The sequence below is a fragment of the Myotis lucifugus genome, unplaced genomic scaffold, assembly GCF_000147115.1.
Source record: "Myotis lucifugus unplaced genomic scaffold, Myoluc2.0 scaffold_105, whole genome shotgun sequence".
NCBI lineage: Eukaryota > Metazoa > Chordata > Mammalia > Chiroptera > Vespertilionidae > Myotis > Myotis lucifugus.
In genome coordinates this window covers 1,081,447-1,106,985 of record NW_005871153.1, presented here as the reverse complement: position 1 = coordinate 1,106,985, position 25,539 = coordinate 1,081,447, and the positions used below count along the sequence as shown (strand labels likewise).

The 25,539-nt window shown below is 37.7% G+C and overlaps 2 protein-coding genes and 1 pseudogene across 11 annotated transcripts in view; 1 reads left to right on the top strand and 2 right to left on the bottom strand.

The window, feature by feature from the left end:
• Positions 1-25,539, bottom strand: part of LRCH3 (leucine rich repeats and calponin homology domain containing 3) — a 104,964-nt gene that overhangs the window by 6,034 nt on the left and 73,391 nt on the right. For 2 of the 10 annotated variants that reach the window (XM_023757328.1, XM_006092825.3), the window contains exons 11-20: positions 23,806-23,851; positions 22,888-23,037; positions 19,996-20,046; positions 18,753-18,806; positions 14,157-14,228; positions 8,147-8,195; positions 7,421-7,528; positions 5,268-5,386; positions 4,297-4,434; positions 3,523-3,600 (exon numbers count right to left, since the gene is read on the bottom strand). In XM_023757328.1, the coding sequence (XP_023613096.1) occupies positions 3,523-3,600; positions 4,297-4,434; positions 5,268-5,386; positions 7,421-7,528; positions 8,147-8,195; positions 14,157-14,228; positions 18,753-18,806; positions 19,996-20,046; positions 22,888-23,037; positions 23,806-23,851 (865 nt within the window). Of the gene's footprint in view, positions 1-486; positions 2,128-3,522; positions 3,601-4,296; positions 4,435-5,267; positions 5,387-7,420; positions 7,529-8,146; positions 8,196-14,156; positions 14,229-18,752; positions 18,807-19,995; positions 20,047-22,887; positions 23,038-23,805; positions 23,852-25,539 lie in introns of those variants that run through there. The other 8 variants (XM_023757327.1, XM_023757322.1, XM_023757324.1 and 5 more) reach the window with 8 other exon arrangements.
• Positions 1-25,539, top strand: part of IQCG (IQ motif containing G) — an 85,192-nt gene that overhangs the window by 49,332 nt on the left and 10,321 nt on the right. The window lies entirely within an intron of this gene.
• On the bottom strand, positions 8,306-8,413 carry LOC111826847 (annotated as a pseudogene).

Sequence of the window (25,539 nt, the reverse complement as noted above, 5' to 3'; positions counted from 1 at the left end):
AGAAATTAAATAAGTAAATATATCGTTGGACGTGATAGCAAGAAAATACTCAACACATAACATATAATAATTTTAGTACACAAGATATTGAACTCACATAGAAATTTTTATCACCCACTAGTTTTTCAAATGTAACATATCTAATAAAAGCAAAGTAATAAAAAGAATACCCACATGCCCAATCTTATCAGAAGTTTTTAATAGTCACCTTATTCTTTTTAAAAAAAATATATTTTATTGATTTTTTACAGAGAGGAAGGGAGAGGGATAGAGAGTTATAAACATTGATGGGAGAGAAACATCGATCAGCTGCCTCCTGCACACTCCCTACTGGGGATGTGCCTGCTACCAAGGTACATGTCCTTGACTGGAATCGAACCTGGGACCCTTGAGTCCACAGGCCGACGCTCTATCCACTGAGCCAAACCGGTTAGGGCATAGTCACCTTATTCTTTAATATTTTATTCATAACTTACCTTGTAAACACTTAAAATTATATTGAGAAGGGAAATTGCCTTTTATACATAGAATCTGATATTAATATTTATAATATTAAATTTTACATTATACAATTTCAAAGGTGATCATTTTTACATCCCCAATTTTCTTTACAAGTCAAACAGATAAATGGGGATGTGCAGTAATTCAGAGCGCCCAGAAGCAGGGGAAACCGAGGAAGAGGAGGCAAAGGCTTTCTCTTTCCTTCTTAGCAGAAGGACCTGAGAATGCTAGTTTGAACCTATGAGTTTGTATATTCATTCATTTTCCTTCACTTTGTTCTAAGCAAATGACTCATTTTTTTTTTTTTTAGCAGAAGTTGCAGCATAACAGGAACCCATCTAAAAGTGGTGGTGGTGGTGGCAGTGGTGGTAGAGAGTAGAGGCAGAGGAGAGGAAGAGGTGGCCTATGTGGAATGTCCATTTCCCCCTTCAGGTGGGGAAGTGAGGGAGAGGAAGGATATGTTAAGAAACCCTTTCTAACCATCCAGTATTTTAAAATTATACTGCTTTCTACCTCCTGACTTCAAATAGCACAGTTCTGGTATGAATAGGGACAACCTGGCCCACAATAAATACTATTCACTGCTTGGCAAATGCTGAATTAAATGCATGCTTTAAGGCACTGTATTTCGCTGATTGCAGGTACATTCTGAAGAATTTCAGTGTATGCACTTTAAATTTGAGGTAGATGATGGTTCCATAAAGCCCAGAATACAGGTCCCATGACTATAAACACTGGTAAACACAGTATTTTCAACAGGCTTGACATAGGTTAATGCTACTAACATGTCTTGCTGTTTAGGGCTGTTTTCCGCATTCCTCTATGTATGCTCTCTTTAATCACTCATATCTTTTCTCTGGTTGCCATTCCCTGTGCCAACCCATGACATTCTTTTGTTCAGGACATGATGGTATGTAAGCGGGCAGGTACTGGGCATGCTTGTGTAATGTGATGACCAGGTAGGAACATATTCAGTAGACAAAAAGGAAGCATTGAATGTTAATGTGAACATCTGAGTATTAGAACCTGCTTGTTAATTTGGAGAAAATGCATGCTATTCGTTTAGAAAACTTATTAATACATTAAAAAAAGGTTTGTTCTATGAGATGATGAGCCTTTAGGAAACTATGATATGAAAATGGAAAAAATTTTTGAATTTGTTCATATAGCAATTAAAGGTCCTTGCTAACTACCACCAAACATATTTCAATTCTTTCATTTTGTAATTCTTAAAAAATAAACACAAAAGAAAAAAGTGAAAAATACATAGTAGAATCACGATCTACTTAATAAAAGGAGGAAAAAACACATTGACTAATGCAGACGCTCTATGGAGCTGAGCTCTTTCTCTTCCACTTTGCAACATGTGAAAGAGCTGAAAGAGAAAACTGCTCATTGGACAAGTGATGCTGAACCCTTCGCAAGTCATGGCTAGTGAAGAGACAGGAATGGTGAGCTGGGTAAAAAAAGAGTCACTGTTGTGAAAGCTATTAGGACAAGGGCTTAACTTCAAGAAAAAGAGTGGAATCGTTGAATCCGGGGGCCAATACTGGGTTTCTGATTAAGAAGATAGAAGAATCATGTTTTTCTCCTTGAAGGAGAAAATGATGACAGGAACTGTAATGACTGTGGTTAATGAAAAAAAAGTATAAAATGTTACCAAGTTGTTTATTTCTATAAATTTAATTTCATTAAATATTAATTTCTTTTTTATAAATATATATTTTTTTATTGTTTAAGATATTACATATGTGTCCTTATCCCCACATTACCCCCATCCCCCGCTCATGCCCCCACCCCCCCGATGTCCGCGTCCATTGGTTAGGCCTATATGCTTGCATATAAGTCCTTTGGTTGATCTCTCCCTAAATATTATATTTCTTAAGAGTATCATGCTTATGCATATAAGCATAACCAATGGACATAAGACACTGGGGGGTAGGGGAGGCCAGGGGATTGTCAAGGGCGGGAGAAAAAAGGAGACATATGTAATACCCTTTGTAATACTTTAAGCAATAAAAAATAAATAAATAAATAAATAAAATAAAAATAAAAAATAAATTAAAAAAAAGAGTATCATGCTTAGTTGGTTTAACATAATTGTTTTTAAAAGGGTAAAATGAATAAAAAGTGTATCAAGTTCATATCCCTTAATCACATCTATAAAGTTTAATTTTTTGCACTATTAAAGGCAATAAAGCTGTGACTGAAGAAGTCAGAGGCAATAAATCTCAATAGTAGGACAAGAGCCTAGAAATGGCCTCTGGGTGCTAAATGCTAAATTCCAAAGCATTAGAGCTTGGTGGGAAAAAGGGAAATCTGAACCAAGTCTGTAATTCAGTTAACAGCACTGTCCCAGTGTGTGTTAGTCCGGATGCGTACTATGTTTATATAGATGTTACCAGTAGAGGAACCTGGGTGAAGTGTACACAATAACTCTCTGAGATATTTTTGCAACATTTCTCTAAGTCTAAAATTATTTCAAAATAAACAAATAAGAAAAGTATTACAAGTGTGAAATACTTGAAACTCACTGAAGCATTCTCAATCGAAGATGCACTTATTTTGAAACACAGACTCTATTATGCATGAAGATGTATTACAAGTCAAAGAGCAAGTGGGAATATTTAGGAAAATGTCAGAATAACTATTTTTGATTATTAGCATTAGTTATTACAATACATTTAAAATTATATGTGGGGGTGAGCTGGAGAGAGTTAATGGGGGAAAGGGGACATATGTAATACTTTCAATAATAACGATTTAAAGTAAATAAATAAATAAATAAATAAATAAATAAATAAATTTATATGTGTATGATTTTTTTGCTTGGTCCTTGGAAATTATTAAGGAAAAATGCTCAAAGTATACTGATTGCCTCTAGGAACACAAAATCATGTTAGTAATGATCGGTTTAGTTCAAAGCTAGCCCTATAAGGTTATAGATACTTGCATTTCTGAAAGATTTTAGGAAAATAATAACCATCTATTTAAGCAATATAAAAATGATGAATTTATTACCTGAGGCACACCAATTTTTCTGCAAGCTTCTAGGAAATTCTCCACATTTCGCCTGCATTTTGCTATTGACAATTTAGGCTGCAAAGGAAGAAAAATGTGATGTTACTAGCAAAGTTTTAAAAATTTTGCTAATGTTAAAAATATTCTTGCCAGTTGCTTTATAAACTCAATGCTCTAGATCAGAGTCAGCAAACTTTTTCTTAAAGGATCAAATAAATGTTAGTCTTGAGGGCCATATGATCTGTTGTAATTACTCAATTCTGTTAATAGCCTGAAAGTAACATATAATATATAAACAAGTAAGTGGGACTGTGTTCCAATAAAATTTTATTTCAAAAACAGGTGCTGGCCTTTGCCTTACCTCTCTAGCTACATATCCTGCCATTTGCACCCACACCTTGTGCAGGATCAATCTGAACAAGTTAAAATTCCTTGAATGTGCCATGATCTTCCTTATCTTTCAAATCTAGAAATACTATGTCAGAATTCCTACAATTTTACCTCTTCTGGAAGGGCCTTACTGAATTCCTCAGGCAGAAATAAGTGATCCATTTTTTGTACTCCTATTGCACACCTTTTACAGACCTCTCTTCTAACATTTCGCACACTGCTGTAAGTCATTGTCTATGTGCCCATTTTCTTCTCTAGTAGAAGGGTAGGGAGGTAGGGACTGCACTATTCATATTTGCATCTCTAGCATTCTGCACAATGCCTGCCATTGTACTTAATAAATGTCTGATGAACAGCCAACATTTTTTAACATAATAAACTTACTACAGCTGGTGAGGGAACGTGAATACTTGGGACAGATCGAGGCCACACATGATTGGCCAAATGGCAAAGAACAACACCATCGGTTAGAGCTGCTCCAAGATCACAAGGCAGAGATACTTTCAAACGGTACTCAATATGCTAAAAGAACAGGAAAACATGTAATATATTAACTGAAGAGTGGCTGACACACAGGACATAATGGAATTACAATGAATATATTTAATTAGAAATCACTAAACACAAATAACTTTATAATCCCTATTTTATCCTTCTATCTAAGTCAGTAGGTTAAGGATATCAATTACAGATATATGGCAGTCAGGATATAGTGGTGCAAAATAAAACAAGAGAAATTCATTTATAATTTTCTGATTAAAAAAACAACTAGCCCTAGAGGGTTGGCTCAGTGGATAGGGCGTTAGCCTGCGTTCCAAAGGGTCCTGGGTTTTATTCCAATCGAGGACACGTACCTCAGTTGCAGGCTCCATCCGGCCTGGGCCCTGGTCGGGGTTTGTGCAGGAGGCAACCAATCGATGTGTTTCTCTCACATCGATATTTCTTTCCCTTTCTTCCACTCTCTCTAAAAATCAATGGAAAAATATCCTCAGGTGAGGATTAAAAAAAATAAACAAAAAAACTAGATTCTCTTTTAACTCCAAAATAAAAAAATAAATACTATAAATGATGTGTGATATGTATATGAGTATATACATATAAATTATTATTACTCTTATAAGAATTCTTACATGAAGCAGAAAAAATTTTTAAATGAGTAGGGCCAGCTTTATAGAACTAAGCTTTATAGAATAACCCATCTCATTTTCCTAGTAAACAGTTGAATTTTAATAGCAAAATTACTTTTACATTCGTCATACAATGGGTACTTCTTTACTCTGTTAAAAATTATAAGTCACAAATAATTGATTACAGGATTATAATGAAAAAGTGTAATTTCAAGGTAATGTACACACTTTCCGTAGCTGATCTATTGATTCCAGTTCTTCTTCTCTCTGCCTTGTATTCTGTCTTGTTATGGGATCTGTAGAATCAGTGGTAGGTTCAGAAGATGAAAGAAGGGTTGAACCATGACCTAAAAAAATATTAATATGTAAGACAGAAAGGTGATTTGCCAGTGTTGGAAAAATACTCTGATCCACCTGATCACAGTTTTCTTTCAAGTATAGCACTTTCTACTTCTGGATTAACTCTTAAAAATAAATTCATTATGCTAATTTTCAAATATACAAAATCAAAGTGAGAATAGTATAAAAAACCAACAAATGTCCATTACCGATTTGGCTGAACTACTTTTGCTTAATCACGTCCACTTCATAATGTTTTTATTGAAAAATAACACACATACAGAAAATTATACATAAATCATAAGCAAACACCTCAATGAATTATCTTCACAAAGTGGACACAACCAGGTAAATAAATGCAACATTACCAACACCCAGAAGCTCCTCTAAGCTATCATCAATACCCAAAGATTATTTCTACCACCACAGGTTCCAACCATGTACTTCCTGACTCCTAACACCAGAATAGTTTTGTCCATATTTGAACTTGCTATGAATGAAACTATATTTATGTGTGCATGCTTTTGTGTCTTCTTATAATAAACACTATAAGATTTATCCATGTTGTGTATGTTAATCTGATCATCTTCCTTGCTTATAAGGTATCCCACTGTATAAATATACCACAATTTTTAATCTGTTCTATCACTGATAGACATTAAGTTTGGAGCTATTATGAAAAATGTTGCTATGAATCTTTTTGTACATATCTTTTGGTATACATGTATACATATTTCAGAAGGTAAAATTGCTAGTTATAGGCTATACAAATGTTCAACATTAGTAGATAATGTAAACAGTTTTCCATACTAATTTACAATCTCAGCAGCAGTATGTCTCTGGTTTGATTTTAAATCTCACTGCAAGTGCAACTATCAGTTATATTAAAGGTAGTTTTGGACTTGAAATGTTTGTTTTTAATTCCAGGTAGTAACTTCTTTTAGGACCAGGCAGAAATTTTTCATATTAACTAAAAACAAAAAACACACACAAAAAAGAGACTAGATAAAAAAAAATTACAGATTCATTTCTTTAAGAACACAGAAAGAAAAAATCTGAAAGAGAGCTCATGTAGAGAAGAGAAACATTCTCTAAAGCCTTAAAAAAAGTATTTTATTTGTTCAAACACTATAACCTGCTTTTAGGTGGTATAAAGAAACTCTTTAAAAAACAACAACTGTTTACATTAGAGAGAGAAAAGGAGAGAAGGAAAGGGTTGGGATGGGAGAGGGAGGGAGAGAGGGGAGGGAAGGGAGAGAGAGAGAGAAACATCAATTTGTTGTTCCACTTATTTATGCATTCATTGGTTGTTTCTTGGATGTATTCTGACTGGGGAATGAATCTGCAACCATGGTGTTTTGGGATGATGCTCTAACCAACTGAGTTACCTGGCCAGGGCCAAGAAACTTTCTAATTAAAACAAATTCAGGCCCTGGCCAGTGTGGTTCAGTTGATTGGAGTGTCAACCTGTACACCTAAAAAGGTGGAGGGTTCAATTCCTGGTTGTGGCATATGCCCGGGTTGCACATTCAATCACCAGTTGATACAAGTGCAGGAGGCAACCAATTGATGGTTATCTCTCACATCGATGTTTCTCTCTCTCTGTCTCTCCCTTCCTCTCTTGAAAAATTAAAAACAACAAGTTCAAACAAGATTCTCCTGCTTTAATGTCAGCAAGATTACAGATAAATGCAGAGTCTAAAGCTCTTGCCAAGGTGACATCTTAGGGTAGAAGTTTAAAAGCATGTAACAGCTCCCTGGCTAGTTTGGCTCAGTGGATAGAGCATCGGCCTGCGGACTGAAGGGTCCTGGGTTCAATCCTGGTCAAGGGTACATGCTTGGGTTGCGGCTCCGTCCCCAGTAGGGGGCGTGCAGGAGGCAGCCGATCAATGATTCTCATCATTGATGTTCCTATCTCTATTCCCCTCCCTTTCTCTTTGAAATAAATAAAAATATATTTAAAAAAAATAAATAAAAGCATGTAACAGTAAATGTCATTGTATAAAGCATTCCCTCCTCCCCCTTTAGTCACTATCTCCTACCTTGATTTGTTTCTGCCCTGACACCTGCTCGGAAAAGGAAGCTTTCAGGGCGCTGGGGCTGGTTTCTCTGGGTAGCAGCAGGAAAAGAATATGCAGGAGAATGATGAACTAAATCAGCCCAGAGAGTAAATTAGATAAAAAGAGATGGAAAATCATTAAATATGTAACAGACATATATCACAAAAGTTCAATAAATGAAAAAAATCAAATTAATTATGGTAATGATATAAAAGGATAATAATTTTGTTAATACAAAATCTGGTACAGAAAAGTAACCCTGACAGCAGGAAGGCTGCTTGTGTGTATTTTTGATTGTCATGTTATTTTGGTGTATCAATAAAGGTAGAATGAACGTTAATATATTGAATATAGTCGCTTGCAAACCTATAGCACTGCTAGCTCATGCTCATTTGTTCATACCAAATGGCTGAATAGTTGAACAACCAGTTGAATTAAAAAATTTTAAATGTGCAGAAAGTTCCCAATATTGTGTCTGATTTCTCATCTCTAAGAGGTAATTTATCAGCCAGGTGGGTACTTTAAATATTGGGGAGGGGAGGGCACTTTGTAAAGTACATGATTGTCTAACCACTATGCTGTACCCCTGAAACTAATAAAAAATAATATTGAATGTAAACTGTAATTGAAAAAAAAATACTTTATGAGGAAAATCCTGGTAAAGAATTATAATCTTGATGTGGTGAACTGCACCTTTGTGTCTATTACCTGTTTCTGTTGTAGGTGGACTTGATACAGCATTAGGTCTGTCATCATTCTGTGGAGAAAAAGAGATATATCAATACTTATTATTCAAGAGGTACTCTCCACATTTTTAGGAACATTAGGATTATAAAAGAGAAAAAACCCACGCAACTTTCCTTCAAAATTAAGTCTAGAAATGAAAATTTGGACTACTGAATTAATTTTATATGCTTTTTACACTTATAAGAACAGGTACTACACAAGATCTTAGCCAAAAGGCTAAGAAGTGATTATATATTTTTTTAAGGCCAAATTTTTTATTTCTATAGAATACAAGGTTTATGTATTGCATTCTCTAAAGACAGTCCTATTATATAACAAGCCTTTCTTATGACTGAAAAAAGATCATCATTTATTGGGAAATGTACAGAAGAGAATAAAATTTTATTTTATAATAGTATTTTTCTGGTATAGTTTCTAAAGTATTCTCCCCTCTCCTCTGCAGAATAAAATTTAATGTGTTAAGAAAGAGTGACAAAGGTTTTTTATTTCAGTTAGGAAACAAGGTGTTTAAATATTATACATAGCTGTATTTCTAGACTAGAATTTGAATACAAGATGTTTTTCATTCATTGAACAAAGGAACTGTAAAAAGGAAGAAGAGGTAGGTCAACTGGTATAAAGTTTACCTAAATAAAGGAAAATGTAGTTAAACTAATTTAAAAAGAAGTGTTGGGCCTGGATAGAGTAGCTCAGTGGTTGAGTGTCGACCCATGAACCAAGAGATCACTGGTTCAATTCCCGGTCAGGGCATATACTCAGGTTGTGGGTTTCCTCCCCAGTGGGGGGTGGGGGGGGTGGGGGGGGAGAAGGTGCAGGTGGCAGCCGACTGATATTACTCTGTCATGGATGTTTCTATCTCTCTCTCCCTCTCCCTTCCACTCTCTCTCAAATCTATAAAACATAAAAAAAAGAAGTGTTGGGCCCAGACAGTATGGCACAGTGGTTGAGCTTCAACCCATGAACCAGGTCATGGTTCGATTCCTGGTCAGCCCACATGTCTGGGGTTGCGAGCTCAATCCCTAGTAGGGGGCATGCAGGAGGCAGCCGATTAATGATTCTCTCTTATGATTGATATTTCTCTCTCTCCCTCTGCCTTCCTCTCTCTGAAATCAATAAAAACATAAAAATTTAAAAAAAGAAGTGTTGGCTGGCTGGATTAAAGTTGTTGAAGAATAACAGGGTACTAGAATAATAATTTTTTAGGCCTTGATATCTAATTATACTCAAAAATTTAAATACAACTTTATAATAACTGACACATTTTGAACAGAATGACTTTAAAACACACATACATATCTGCTCCCATTTTCCCCCCCTTTTTGGTTTCAATATTTCCAGAAATCTTTTTTTTTAAAATAGATTTTTATTGATTTCAGACAGGAAGGGAGAGGGGGAGAGATAGAAACATCAATGATGAGAGAGAATCATTGATTGGCTGCCTCCTACATGCCCCCTGCTGGGGATCAAGCCCGCAACCAGGGCATGTGCCCTTGACGGGAATCAAACCCGGGACCCTTGAGTCCACAGGCCAACACTCTATCCACTGAGCCAAGCTGGCTAGGGCATTTCCAGAAATCTCTTATTTCTCATTGGAGTTGGGTCAGATGAAATGGAATTTTAACTGCTACAATAAATAAATACATAAATAGGAGCCATGCTGTTGCGTAAATTCTTAGACTGATCTGGAAGACAATTTTGTGGTAACTATTCCTTGATCTGACACTCTTAGTCTGAGAACTAAGATTTAAAAAGCAAGCTGCATTCTTGAGTAAGGTAATGGACTACATTCTCATTAGTGAAAAAGAGAATATGTTCAACAAGTTTACAGATGACAATAAACTAAATTTAGAATGTTGAGAAGAAATGGAATTTAAATAAATAAATTTAACTTAAAATAACAAGAGGAACTACTAAAAGAAATTTACAGGCAAATGAGGCAAAACCTGGATATCTTTATAAAGAAACAAAAGACTATCCTTATTTTTAAAAAATATGAGCTAGATGCCGAAACCGGTTTGGCTCAGTGGATAGAGCGTCGGCCTGCGGACTGAAAGGTCCCAGGTTCGATTCTGGTCAAGGGCATGTACCTTGGTTGCAGGCACATCCCCAGTAGGAGATGTGCAGGAGGCAGCTGATCGATGTTTCTCTCTCATCGATGTTTCTAACTCTCTATCTCTCTCCCTTCCTCTCTTTAAAAAATCAATAAAATATATTTTTTAAAAAAATGAGCTAGAAAGGAGAAAGCTAGTTAGCTAAATAAAGACTTATTCAAGGACCAATGGCACAAACAGAAAAATGAAAAAGGTAGAGATTATTCCATATATATATTTTTTTTTGAGGAAAAATATTCTTTAGGAATTTAAAAAAACTTATTAGTAGGAGTTAGGCTAAGGGAAAAAAATGATAAAGTTACAGCAACTTTATTAGATGATAGAAGGAAGAGTTGAAAAAAATTCCACCGAATGGCAGGAAATGTTCTCTACCTCCCAAAACAATAAAAGACAATACACAGTTAGGTGTAATGAAAAACAAAGCTAGAATAGAGGAAACTTGTAAAATGATGATTTTAAAAAATGTAATTTTATTAAAACTACTAGAAGCCCAGTGCACGAAATTCATGCATGGGTAGGGTACCTAGTGGCTGCCGGCTGCTGGCCGTGACCTCTCTTCCCCCGGCTCCCTGCTTCCACCGCGGCAGGCCAGGGCCTCCCTTCGCCTGGTGGTTGGCCAGCTGGCCCTACCTCCTGGTCGAATTCCCTAACTCTGGGTTGAGGGGACAATTTGCATATTAGGTTTTTATTATATAGGATAAATCTAAGTGACTTGCATTCAAGGATATTAAAACAATTAGTTCAAATCCCTCACAAGCCACTGACTAAATTTGAGAACTCTTAGAGAACTAAAGAGCAAAAAAAGCAAACTGACATAAACTCAACTTTTATCCTGGTTAAGCAACAACTGAAATAAAATCACACTAACTATAGTGTATACCTTCTGTAAAGTAACTGGATATCAAAAAATAAAGACTAAATCTTTAAAAATGAATCCTTTGACTGTGTAGCATGTCTGGTAAAAAGTTAGACTTACACACAATTTCTGGCAAATTTCCATCTGGTCTTTTGACTCTGATTTAGAATAAGCCCCAATGCCCTAAACTGTCCATTAAGGGTAATGAATTAAGTTTTCTCCTCTACAACTAGAATGGTACTAATTATATAGCTTACTTGAGAGAATTTTGAAAACAGTTCCTCAAATAATTTTCTGTATTGCTGCTCAAATAAGGAACATAGCTGAGAAAGGCTAGCAAAGGGTTAACACAGAAGAGAATTATACAGGCAGTCCTTGGGTTACGTCGGACTAGAACTGACATACATGGACTTGAATCAATGTACGTTGTTTCATGGTTACATTGCCATATCCCATCTACACTAATAAAAGAGAAAGATGCAAATTGATCATCACTCCACGATGCCCATCAGCCAATTCGGAGTATGCAAATTAACCCAACAAAGATGGCGGGTTAATTTGCATACACAGACGCTGAGTGGCTGGGGGTGAGGCGGCCTTTTGTGAGAGCACCGGCACCAAGTGGCCTGTGTCCCGAGGACAGGCGTGCTCAGGAACCAGGCTGCTCTGAGCCTGTAGGCCCATGCATAGGCCCAGAGCGGCTGGGGTCCCGGAATGTCCTGGCCACTCCAGACTATGCGCAGGCACCGAGAGGCTGGGGGTGGGGTGGTAACATCCCCGGGACCCAGGCACTCTGAGCCAGCGCGTGCGCAAGTGGCCAGGGCGGGGTGGCAACGTCTCCCGCAGCGAGTGAGCAGACAGCAGGGCCCTGCTTACCCCTGTGGCGGCGAGCCAGAGAGCAGACAGCAGGGCCCTGCTCACCCCTGGCCCTGGCAGGGAAGGGCAAGCAGGCCCCCACAGAGAGCAGACACCAGGGCCTGCGGTGGCATCAACCAGGCAGGTCCGCAGAGAGCAGAGAACCACAGGGAGCAGGCTGGGCTTAGGAACTGCACCCCCCCCCACTGTGCACGAATTTCGTGCACCAGGCCCCTAGTTTATTTACAAAAAAAAAGTTCCATCATTTCGACGTATGTATATATGTGCTTTATGTTTTTTATTATTTATTTACCACAAGTAAAGGTCAGGAATTGTTATCTTTTACATTTTTTTAACTGTTTCACTTCATTACTGCTGTGTATGTGCTCCATGTGAGTGACGTAGGTGCTTATGCAGGTGGGTTCCGACTTAGGGCAAAAATCGCATTATGTTGCGCCATAGGAACGGATCTCTGAGGTAACCCGAGGACCTACTGTAAACTTTTTTCGCTAGTCATTCAGGTACCTATAGCATCAGAGGGGTGTATCAGGTTTACAGATGTTATAAAACTGGGGTCAGCATTTAGAAGGACATGATGTAAGAATTTGAAACTACTATGGTCAATTAGAGAAGTAAAAATATTCAAAAAAGCAAAATTAAGTCTTTTGGAAAACAAAAGATATAAGATGTAGAAATTATCATTTAGTTAAATTGTCATTTAACTAAAACATTTGAGAATTATAGTAGATACTGAGCAAATGAATATTGAAATGGAAAAGGCGGCCTAATGCTCTGTAAGATGTGTTTCATGCTCAGCCCCAGGCAAGCTCGAATGAGAGATATATTTGTAGTTGGAGACAGTGGAACCAAAATGGAAGGAAGAGAACTTGTGAAAGTTCTTAAGGCTGGGAAAGGCATGGAAAAGGATCAGAGTTTATTGAAGGATAAGACAAGGGTGACATATATAAGGAACATAGCTGAGAAAGGCTAGCAAAGGGTTAACACAGAAGAGAATTATACAGGCAGAGGAACACACAGGACTCATTAGTTTCAAGGCTATTTTGCTAAAATAACCACACATGATGTTCTCTTTTATTTCTAAACTAGAGGCCCAGTGCATGGATTCATGCACCAATGGGATCCCTCAGCCTGGCCTGCATGGATCGGGCCAAAAGCAGCTCTCTGACATTCCCCAAGGGGTCCCGGATTGTGAGAGGGCACAAATATAAAGAATATTTGAAGACTGTTATTTACTAGAAAATCTCCACTCTGGAAAGAAATAAGCGTGCCCTGACCGGTTTGGCTCAGTGGATAGAGCGTCGGCCTGTGGACTCAAGGGTCTCGGGTTCGATTCCGGTCAAGGGCATGTGCCTGGGTTGCGGGCACATCCCCAGTAGGGGATGTGCAAGAGGCAGCTGATCGATGTTTCTCTCTCATTGATGTTTCTAACTCTCTGTCCCTCTCCCTTCCTCTCTGTAAAAAATCAATAAAATATATTTTTAAAAAATACAAGAAATAAGCGTAAACCACAGGAGGACAGTGAGGATTATTAATCATATCTTATGTATCATATGATAATAAAGATGGAATTACCATCCCTATGGTCCTTTAAAATATAATATACTACAGGTTCTTTATTTAGGTTTCCAGGTTAGATGATGTCCATCACAACTATTCCATGTGTGCTGTTGAGCACAAAAGCAGCCACAGATAATACATAAACAAATGGCTGTGTAGCAATAAAACTATTTACCAAAATAGATCTCCTAGGGCCACTGTAGAGGGTTTTGGCAGTAACAGTTTGAGGTCTAGAACTCAAATTACTTTGCATGTACATTAGTATCAGAGTAAATTTGATATTAGTCAAAATAAAATAACTCATGACAACAGAAAAACCACTGAAAGAAAATTAGAATGACATTTATAAAGAATTAACACAGGCTTTATGACTGTTTCTGGTATGATAAAACTTTCACAAAACTTTAAGTGAAATTAAGGTTAAACTCAAATAGTTTCATAACTTAAGTACATTTCATGTAATCCTAGATGCCCGACTGCTTGCTGTTAGACCAATCCACTGGAAAAGTTAAGACCTCCACTACATACCACCACCCCAGTGTTCCCGGTAAATTATAGTAACAAAAGATACCTTAAGAGGTGTGAAGGCAGAAGAGTGAGGCAGGATACCAGCATAGCCCACTTGCTTCAACCCTGACAGCAACTAAATTTCAAAAGAGAAAGAGAAGAAACAGAAGGCAGGATTTATGTTAGCAAAATGTCAGGCAGGCCCTGGCCAGTGTGGCTCATTTGGTTAGGCATCATCTGATGAACCAAAAGGTTGCTGGTCTGAATCCTGTCAGGGCACATACCCCAGTTGCAGGCTAAATCTCCAGTGGGGGTAAGGGGGGTCATGCAGGAGGCAGCCAATCCATCCATGTCTTACTCTCACATTGATGTTTCTCTCTCTTCCTTCCCTTCCCTCTAAAAATCAATTTTAAAAAATCTTAAAAAAAAAAAAAAAGTCAGACAGGCACAGGCAGGGAAGCAGATCTGGTCAGTAAAATTAGAAAAGGAAAGGTCATTTACAAACTTTCAAATGGTTTACTAAGATATTACTAGTACAGAAAGAATATTGGGGGGGGGGGGGTAGCCCTATTTATATATATAAAAGCCTAAGTGACCAGCTAACCATGTGACCAGTAGCTATGACACACACTAACCACTAGGGCACAGACACTCAACGCAGGAGAGAAACCACAGGCATGAAAACATGGGACAGACTGATGAATCTCAGAGGGAAGGGGGGAGGGTAGGAAGAGATTAACCAAAGATTTTATATGCACACTAGAGGCCCGGTGCACAGATTTGTGCACCGGTGAGGTCCCTCGGCCTGGCCTGTGCCCTCTCACAATCCGGGACCCCTTGGGGAATGTCAGAGAGCTGGTTTTGGCCCGATCCATGCAGGCCAGGCCGAGGGATCCCATTGGTGCATGAATCCATGCACTGGGCCTCTAGTTTAGAAATAAAAGAGAACATCACGTGTGGTTATTTTAGCAAAATAGCCTTGAAACTAATGAGTCCTGTGTGTTCCTATGACAGAAGAAAAAAAGTCCAGTCAAAGAGCTCATTTTAATTGAGCAGAACCAACCCTAACCGGTTTGGCTCAGTGGATGGAGCGTCGACCTGCGGACTGAAAGGTCCCAGGTTCGATTCCGGCTAAGGGCATGTACCTTGGTTGTGGGCACATCCCCAGTACGGGGTGTGCAGGAAGCAGCTGATCGATGTTTCTCTCTCATCGATGTTTCCAACTCTCTATCCTCCCTTCCTCTCTGTGAAAAATCAATAAAATATAATAATAATAATAATAATAATAATAATAATAATTGAGCAGAACCAGCATGGAAGAACAACATTTTTTCAAAATTAATCCAAATTAGATGTATTATATTTAATAGTTCTGATGTGAGAAGACAGAACATGAGAATTCTGCACCACACCTTAAGGATGAACCAGCATTTCATTTCTACCTCTGATCAAGTCCTTTTCTTTAAATCCTTTTTCCATTCACCACCCTACATGTAACTAATTAGAGATAGTAAGTGTTAGTGTTTATTGTACATAATTTTGATTACAGATAAAAGCTGCTCAAAACATGACAATTTTTTCATTTGGTCGTGGATGGAAATCAGAGAAGACAGGACTTTCACAAAGGGTGTTGGATAAGACTGTACCTATTAAAACAACAAAATGCCAAAGGCTTAATGATATTAAAGACTTTATTAGTTGAATAATTTTAAGAAATTTAAATTAGGAACACAAATATCTGAACCATGGGACAGATGAATAAGAACACATGTGGGTGTTTAGAAAAAAGGTGTGTAGGTGGTCAATAAAATAAATACAACTATTTTTAATGAGAGTTGATAGCAATGTCTTCCCTCACCCCACCCCACCCCAAAGCATGCAGCCTATAGTACAACATAATTTATCTTAAGGCAGAAAAAAGTGAAGCAATGTACCAAAGAACAACAGTAATACAATGTGTATACTTTACCTGTTGAGGTTTCCTGGGCCTCCTTATAATCAAACTGTTAGGTCTGATCAAATATTGAGTCGATATCCCCTCCCCTGGGAAACTGACCTTTAGATCATTTCCCAACCGATATTCCCTTTCGCTTAGCCCACATTCCATTTGCTAAGACCAGTAACTTTACCCTCTGACTTGCCCAGGATCTGGACCTGCCCAGAGAATTCCCAGCCAAAAAAGCCCGCCTAGAGTCCTTTAAAACCTCTGACTCCCGGTCCCTGGGTTCTGGTGCCATTTTGGGGCTTAGCCCATCTGGTTTCTAGATAACCTAATAAATTTATAATTTTTTACCACTTTGGCATCATGCATACCTCCTTTGGTGACACTACCACAAATGTACTGGAATTACTGTCAATTTCAAATATAAAAGGGCTAAAAGCCATTATTTTGGCAAAGAAGGAAAAAAGGAGTGGAGGGAAGAGAAAGTATCTAGAGATGGGATATAGATGCAGATGAGACAGAGATGAAAGCAACAGAAACCTGAAGAGCAGCCCCAAGAGAATGTTAGTACAACTGACATTAAATATTACTAATACTTATCCCCAGTGGGGGGCATGCAGGAGGCAGCAGATCAATGATTCTCTTTCATCACTGATGTTTCTCTCTCTCTCTCTCTCTCTCTCTCTCTCTCTCTCTCTCTCTCTCTCTTCTTCCTTCCTCTATGAAATCAATAAAAAATATATTTTAAAAATAAAAAAAATAAAATGTGACTTTTTTGCAGTGTTGGACACTATCTGGCACACAAAAATATGTGAGACATGGCCCTTGGTGCCCCCCCATTTTTAACAAGAGAACAAATCCATTTTATTTATTTGCTCTTCAATAAGTTTAAATCCTTTCGGGGTACAGCATTACACAGATTCTGTGTCCAATGGCCTTAGCAAGGAGGTTGCTTTGGAATTTAGATCCAACCATGTCACTGTTTCCATGAGCATGAGTTACCTTTCCCCAGATTACTTTGGTTTTGTTCGGTTTGCCAACAGGAGTCACTGTGTTGTTCTTAGTTTGTACACGTCAGTACATCTCTTCCCTAGACAGCATTCAGTTTCACCTCAGGCATAAACACCTTAAATTTTAAGAAGAGCAGTACAGGCCCTCTGGTTCCGGAGACCCCACTCATGGCCAGCGAAATGGCCTTGGATCACAGCCTCCAGTCACTTTTGTCGCTGTAGAAGCCCTGTTCCAAGCAGGCCTTCTCAGGCTCCAAGATGGGAGAAAGAGTAAAGGCCATCTCATTTAGGGGAGACATGAATACTGATAACTAAAATACAAGTATACTGAAATGGCTGAAGGCCATTTCAAATTTCATGCTAAGGGGATTGTATTGTTTCAAATTCCACTTTTTCCTTGGCAAAAAAGTCTGGACACTCAGACTTATATTACTATATGTGTCCTTAAATCTCATCTTTGGTTTCCAAAATTGTTTTCAATGATAGTATGGGAGGCAATACAGCATGGTGTTTAATGCAGGTTCTCAAGTCAGCCAATTCTAGACTTAAACCCACCCTGGCACTTACTAGCTATGTGACCTTGGACAAGTTACATTCTGGACAAGACACATTCTGTGCCTCAGTAATCATTTGTAAAATGGTGATAAATTAACCTTAAGGTTGCTGTGAGGAGAGAATGAGATAATTCTGGTAAGCTGTCTGAATCATCAAAGGCTCTCAATATCTCTGCATTAATTTAAATTATTAGTTGCTTCTCATGCCAATTAATTTCCACTAAAACTCAGAAGTTGGTGGTTACATTTATCTATAAAACTGCCCAGTTAAAATGTGCTTTATCTCTCTCAAAGGAAATGATGATTGCAGAACACACAGAAATTTGAACAGACAATGGAAGTTAACATACTAGGACTCTCATGCTGAAGTATGCAGTTCATGCAGTAGTATGCACAATGGCGGCAGTTACTAACACATAAGACAGGAGGTGATATAGACAGCAGATTTTTGAACTGCTAGCTTTTAATAATACTGTGAAAAAATAACACAAAACATGATGGGAAAAGCAGTATGTAAATGGTTAGAATTATCTTTCAAGGCTGATAAAAGTTAAACTTTCAATAAAGTTCTCATAATATACTGCTTTTTGGCTGATGAAACAGGCCATAAAAGTAAACCAGTGTTAAAAAAGATCAGTAGATAGCATTCCAAGTTAATGCTTCCCTTGAATGTAAAAATGGGCATGGAGATGTAATTTTTTCAAGTTTGGGATTTTCAGTAGCTTAAGAGAAATGATAAAATAGGATGCCAAATACACAGCTGTATAATTAGCATCGTGGAGTAAAGAAACCCATTTAACACACAGGTGACTCATGAGTTAAATTAATTATTAATAAAATAAGTGCACCTGGAATGAGAAATGATATTTAAAAAACTCCCAACACACATACAAAGGCAATATGGTTCTCAATGCAAATGGTTTACGTTTGCAACATTAACAAAGATATTTTAATCATAGCTGCAGAACACCGACCACTGGATAAATCATGAATAATAATGTAGGCAAACAGTTCAAGCTATTTTGTAAAGCATTGAATAATAATGCCCATCATGTTTTATGATACTGAGATTATTTCTGAATGAAAAATACAATCGCTATTGTCCAATCTCTAGACACAGCAATTTAAAACTCCATTTTGTGCAAGGCTCTTACCACTAACAAGGCACTATCATCAGTGTGTTGAGACCTTCTGGATGGGAAGGGACACTGGAGAGGTGGAAAAAATGAAGCAATGTCAAAACAAACTGCAAACACGTGACATATTTCACAAATACACAAGCAAAGAGCCATATTAACTTGGGTTGCGGGAAACGAGTTAAGTCGGCTCGCGTGAATTGCGCGTACTCCGCGGGAGCCGTCTTAAAACTCGGTTCATATAGATTTGCGGTGGAGTGTGGGAAACGTGTAAACTCGGGCCGATTGTAACTGCGTATTACCAAATATTTCATTTCAATCGAACCCATACTTCAAAAGATATAGGCATTTTAACGCGCCATCTTATATTTTGGCGGGAAATTCACCCGACACCGTAGTGTTAAGACATAATTGTGAAGATGCTAACATATAGGACTGCATTCAATATCATTTTGATTCACATACCATAAGAGCTAGTAAGTTGGTTTTGAGTAATGATTTTCTTCCAAAGAGGTTAAACAACTTCAAATATGATCTTACTTGCCTATAAACTTTCTAAAGCAAAGAGGGAACAGGGATTATTCTTTGTTCACAGAAGAGAAAGCTGAAGTATAGATGGAGCAGTAACATGAAGAATTTGTCAGTTAGTGAGCCAGTGACAAAAACAATCAACTCAAGAGTCCTGATATCTAGTTTAGGTATCTTTTTATTACCTTTCTCAGATAAAACAATAACTGAGAATTTTAGCACTGTTATAGCCCTGAAAAACTTTAATTTTTAGATAATGAATTCTCCAGAATGACCATCAAGAAGAAAATGTAGGGAAAAAAGGAAGTGTGTGTTAACTAATGTGTACAAGTGTATAATCAATAACATACATGCTTAGAAATGAGCAATGAAGTTGAAAATTCTATGTGGAGTCGTTTTTTTGTTTAATACTGACACCATTCAGCCATGCCGGATCCCCCTCTGGAACTCTCACTACGTGATATGCTTCGAAAGTGGATGAGGAAGATGATACCTCTGGTGGGGATAGGGAAGGAAATAAATAATCTCCAGATGGATGGGTATAGTTTTAAAACCCTCTGATCTACAGATTCTGATAAACTCCCTGACTTGTGTTTTCTTCTATCCAATAAAAAGAATTTTGTGAGGGAAAAAGAGAAAATAGCAATATTTTGATCACTGAAAGCACATGCCAAACATTTCATTTCTATTGCAAAAAAAAAATTCCAAAATAAAGGTGATTATAAAGACTTACCTCACCATCTAAGGGGTGTTGCTGTTTTTGTGGACTGTGTGATGTTTTCTGCTACAAACCCCCAAACCCCCCCAAAAAGGGAAATTGGTTAGAAGCTGGAACACTAGAAATTATAAATTCTATTTACTAAAATAATCATATTCAGTATTTCTTATGTATAACATTTTTCTAGATTTACTGGTTAGAAGATATTGCTCTTTCCCTGAAATAGCTTACAATTGAAATGAGGAAAGGCAATAAAATGACCAACAGTATTTTCATGTCTATAAACATCTATACATAGAAAATTTTAAAACTATGTTTTTAATATACACATGCATACAAACATTCACAAAGTAGTGATCTCTCACTATGTTCTCCTACTAAAATCATTCTTTTTCTCTAATGGCTTAGATATCACTCTAATGCTAACAGCTTGAGCTCTCAACCATCAGCAAATTTCACATTTGCATTTCAACTGCCTGAGGACACAACTCTACTTGGAAACCCCACTCTCACCTCATGTTCAATACATCTAAAAACAAACTCACAATTTTCCAAACCAACTGACTCTTTTCCCCAATTTGCTAATTTCTGTTATTATGTCAAATAAAAATATTATAACATCTGTATAGCCAGTGCTTTACAATGTGTTCTTATGTACAGTATCTCTCAAGTGATTCTTCTTTTTATTCTGTGAGATAAACAAACATCATAATCATTTAGAGATGAGAAAATTGAAGATAAGAGAGGTTATGTGACATATGCAAGGCTGCAAAGTTTTAAGTAGCATAAGCGAGATTTGCATTTATGTCTTCTGACTCCAAATCCTACGTTCTTTTCACAATGCTAGACTCCTATTAAAACCATCATTTTTAGCCTCAAAATCTCCCTCCCCCACCCATCTTCAATGATTTAGTCAACATTCACTACACATTTATGTACAAGCGTAATGATGGTCTCTTGAAATCTCTCTTATAATTTTTAAAATCCACTGTGATGGTAGGGTGTGTAGCGCTCACCATAGTAGTAAAAGTATCAGATCTATCTATAATTCTGAAATAGTTAATATTTAACAGTTAAATGTTACATGTATGAGGAAACTAAAGGCACAAAATGGTTGAGTAACTTTCCAAGAGTCAAGCATAGCCTGGCCAGTGTGGCTCAGTTGGTTGAGTGTTGTCCCATGCACCAAGAGGTCACAGGTTCGATTCCCAGTCAGGGCACATGCCCGGGTTGCAGGCTTGATCCCCAGTAGGGAGCATGCAGGAGGCTGTCCATGGATGTTTTTCTCTCACAGTGATGTTTCTCTCTCTCTCAAAATTAACAAAAAAATATCAAAAATAATGCACAGAACAGCACTCAGGACATAGTATTGAGTTAGCCATTATTATTGTGGTCATAGAGTAGAGTTTGGAGCCAGCTTGTCTTTTTTTTTAAAGAAACTGTTTCTTTTTCAACCTTATTCCCATTTTCTCTTCAGCCTGTCTTGATTAGAATCCTTCCTCTGCCACATACTAGCTGAGTATTTAACCTTAGGCAAATTATCATCCTCTCGAGCATGAGAGATCATCATCATCATAGGCTGATACATTTGAAAAAAAGAAAAAAGAAAGCCCTAGCCGGTTTGGCTCAGTGGATAGAGTGTCGGCCTGCAGACTGAAGGGTCCTGGGTTCAAGTCCAGTCGGGGCACATGCCTGGGTTGCGGGCTCGATCCCCAGTAGGGGGCATGCAGAAGGCAGCCAATCAATGATTCTCTCTCCTCATTGATGTTTCTCTCTCTCCCTCTCCCTTCCTCTCTGAAATCAATAAAAAAAAAAAAGAATTTATCATGTAGATGATACTTAAAGAAGATGGTCTTTGGCTAGAGTTAAGAAACAGGAGAGAAAACTTTGGGAGGACACAAGTGATTCATTCATTCAATCATTCATTTAACAAATATTTATTGAGCTTTACTACAGGCTTAGACTTGCTCAGATCTAGGGATATAGCAGTGAATAAACAGGATAGACATGGTCCCTGTCTTCATGGAATTTATAGATAAATGGGAGAGACATATATTAAACGAACGAAAATACACAATTATTTAATTATGAAAAAAAAATCCAAGGTAATTTCAGAACAGGAAGAAAATACACAATTATTTAATTATGAAAAAAAAATCCAAGGTGATTTCAGAACAGGAAGACTTAAGCAATACAGGCAAAAAATGAACCATGTTTAGAAGCAACTACAGAGGCTATAAAATGTTAGGGGGGTCTAAAGGGGCCTGTGAATCTCACAGATTTCTGGTATTCCGTAGAGTGAGGAAGTTAGAGATAGGTTAGATAACAACAGTTTATATTTGCATGGCACTTTCATTTTCATAACTAATGCACTAGAGATTGAGAGAATGGCAGCTGGATAATAAAATGATTGCTAATTAAGAGGAAGAGACTGCTGTCCTAAGAGCAAGAAGAGCAAGATCATAACTTTTAAAAAAATATATATTTTCTTGATTTTTTACAGAGAGGAAGGGAGAGGGATAGAGAGTTAGAAACATCGATGAGAGAGAAACATTGATCAGCTGCCTCCTGCACACCTCCTACTGGGGATGTGCCTGCAACCAAGGTACATGCCCTTGACCAGAATTGAACCTGGGACCTTTCAGTTCGCAGGCCGACGCTCTATCCACTGAGCCAAACCGGTTAGGGCAAGATCATAACTTCTAATTGTCCTCAGGCCTATCTACATGAGGACAATTAATCTAATCACCAATAGGAGACAATTACACTATTTACTCAAGATTCCTTATATGAGGAAAAAAAAGTCGACCTTTTAATTAAGACAACAAAAACTGATAGCCTCAGCAAAACAAATAAACACTTCTAAGAAACTTTAGGAATATCATTAAATGAATTCAAAGGACTCACTTTGACAAAGTCCAGGACAGCATCTCTCTGAATCTGCTTGGTCCTTATTTTCTCCTCCTCATACTGTAGGGCAGCAAGCTGTGCCTCTCTCCTAGTGCGCTCTACTAATTGTTCTCTTCTCTGAGGAAGTTCTAAGTCTGTATGTGATAGCTGAAACAAAAATCAGTTTGCATATGAGAGTGGGGATAAAGACCAACTTATCCATTTAGGGAACTACTACTGAACCAACTTTTACTTTGCAGTCACCTAGCATTTCTTTAAATGTGTTTATTGCTATTTTTTTTCTCATTTTGCACTGTGTTCTTATATGTACTGCTAGAGGCCCGGTGCACAACATTCGTGCACTGAGGGGGGGGGGGTGAGGGGTCCCCTTCAGCCCACTTGCGTCCTCTCGCAGTCCAGGACCCCTCAGGGGATGTCCAGCTGCCGGCTCAGGCCCACTCCCCACACTGGCAGGCGGATATCCCCCAAGGAGTCTTTAGTGCTGCCGTGGAGGAGGGAGAGGCTCCAGCCACCACTGCTGCGCTCCCCAGCCATGGGCCCGGCTTCTGGCTAAGTGGTGCTCCCCCTGTGGGAGTGCACTGACCACCGGGGGGCAGCTCCTGCATTGAATGTCTGTCCCCTGGTGGTCAGTGCGCATCATAGCGACTGGTCATTCCACTGTTTGGTCTATTTGCATATTAGCCTTTTATTATATAGGATAAAGCCATCATGTGGATAAAGATTTATTTTCTGTCTGGTATCTAAAAACACTATTAGCTAGTATCAGGTGTACATATTATATTAACTGTATGACTGAGAAGACAGGTAGTGAAGTTCACAGATATCTGGCAATTAATAGTAACTTAAGTATTATAAAAAAAAGAAAACCATCTTAGTTTAAAAACAATAAAAACTAAAACAGAACATTTTTTTTACCTGATTGTGACTTGGTAACAGTGAAGAAGATGGCCCAACTGGAACCCTGACCCAGAAAAGAAAAAAGAGAAAGAAAAAACCCTCTTTGATAAGAGAAACAGATATATAAAAGACAAGTGAAACTTCATTGTTAATGTAGCTTTCTATTCATCAACAGGCAAACTGTCTAGTGAGCACTTAAAGGCTAAATAAATTTTGTAAACTTGAGCCCAAGTCATTAAATTAAGCTACAGGAATACCTGATGTCTCCAACTCATGTTTCACGTGATGATATCACTGATCAAGTTATAGACAGCTAACAACTGTCTGTGATCAGCCAATGCTGATAACACAATTATTTGAGATCACTTTCAAGCAGCATCATTTTTTTACAGCATAAATGTTATCTTCTTTACTACCTTGATTGAAACAAGATACATATAAATGGAGATCGTTTTATATACAAAGTCATTTATCAACAGAAATCTGGAATACTACAGAACCTGGTAACTGTACTTGCAAAGAACTCCGACTTCCATTTTCAATTGATGAAGCAATTTTAAGAGCAAAAGTAAAGATACTCTTGGTTTTTATTTTCAAGAAAATGATGAAACCTGATTTAATGCTTAAAAAATAGTAAAACTTGCCTCTCAGTTTTATCAGTGTTAATTCTTACAGTTTGGTATTTATCTTTTTCCTGAACTGGACTTGGTGTTTCAAGTCTCTGTTACTCATCTGTGTCTTTAAAACTGACAGTGTTGCAACAGTGACTTTTTGACATTTAGGACCTGAAATTTTACACTATGATTATTAGCCAAATGTTTTTAATGCTATATTGCTTCCAATAGAAATTAATAAACTTTACAAGACTAAGCATGATACTATCACCTCCCCTGAACTAAAATGACATTTAGATAATAAGTAAACACTTTCAAAAACGATAATTTTTGTTAGTTTTAACTTTACACTTATTTAATCCATCTTGGCAAATAACCATAAAATACTTAACAATTTATCATAATCTATCCCCCTACCTTTATTATTCTCCAGGCGGGTAGGTACTATGTGTGTGTGGAAGGGGGAGGTGGGAGCAATGTACATGGAGGGTAAGGGGTGGGAAGGGCAATTGGGAGGAGAAAGTAAGCAACTTTCTTTTCAGCAATGACTAATGGGCAAGTAGTAGTTTGTTAAACTGACTCAATTCCTTTGAGTGTAACTGGAGGACTGATATTTTGGTTAAGACAGGTCTTGGTAGCCTGAAGTTGCCAGTAGTTAGAGGTGATATTGTTTTGTAGGTTCTAATTATCAAGTCCATTTGCATATAAGCGGGATGAGGATGGGAACTTTGACTAAAGTTTACAGCTTTTCCCAAATACCTAGAAAAGTACTTGGCACATAGAAGTAGCACGTAGATACTGAGCAAATATCTAATTGAAAAAATGAAGTACAGTTGACACTAGAACAATGCGGCAGTTAGGAACATCAACCCTCACCCCCTTGCACAGTTAAAAATCTGCATGTAACTTTTAAAAAATATGTATATTTTTATTTATTTCAGAGAGGAGGGGAGAGGGAGAGATAGAAACATTAATGATGAGAGAGAATCATTAATTGGCTGCCTCCTGCACATCCCCTACCGGGGATCAAGCCTGCAACCCAGGCATGTGTCCTGACCAGGAATCGAACTGGTGACCTCTTGGTTCATGGGTCGACGTTCAACCACTGAGCCACACTGGCCAGGCTCAACCAACATTT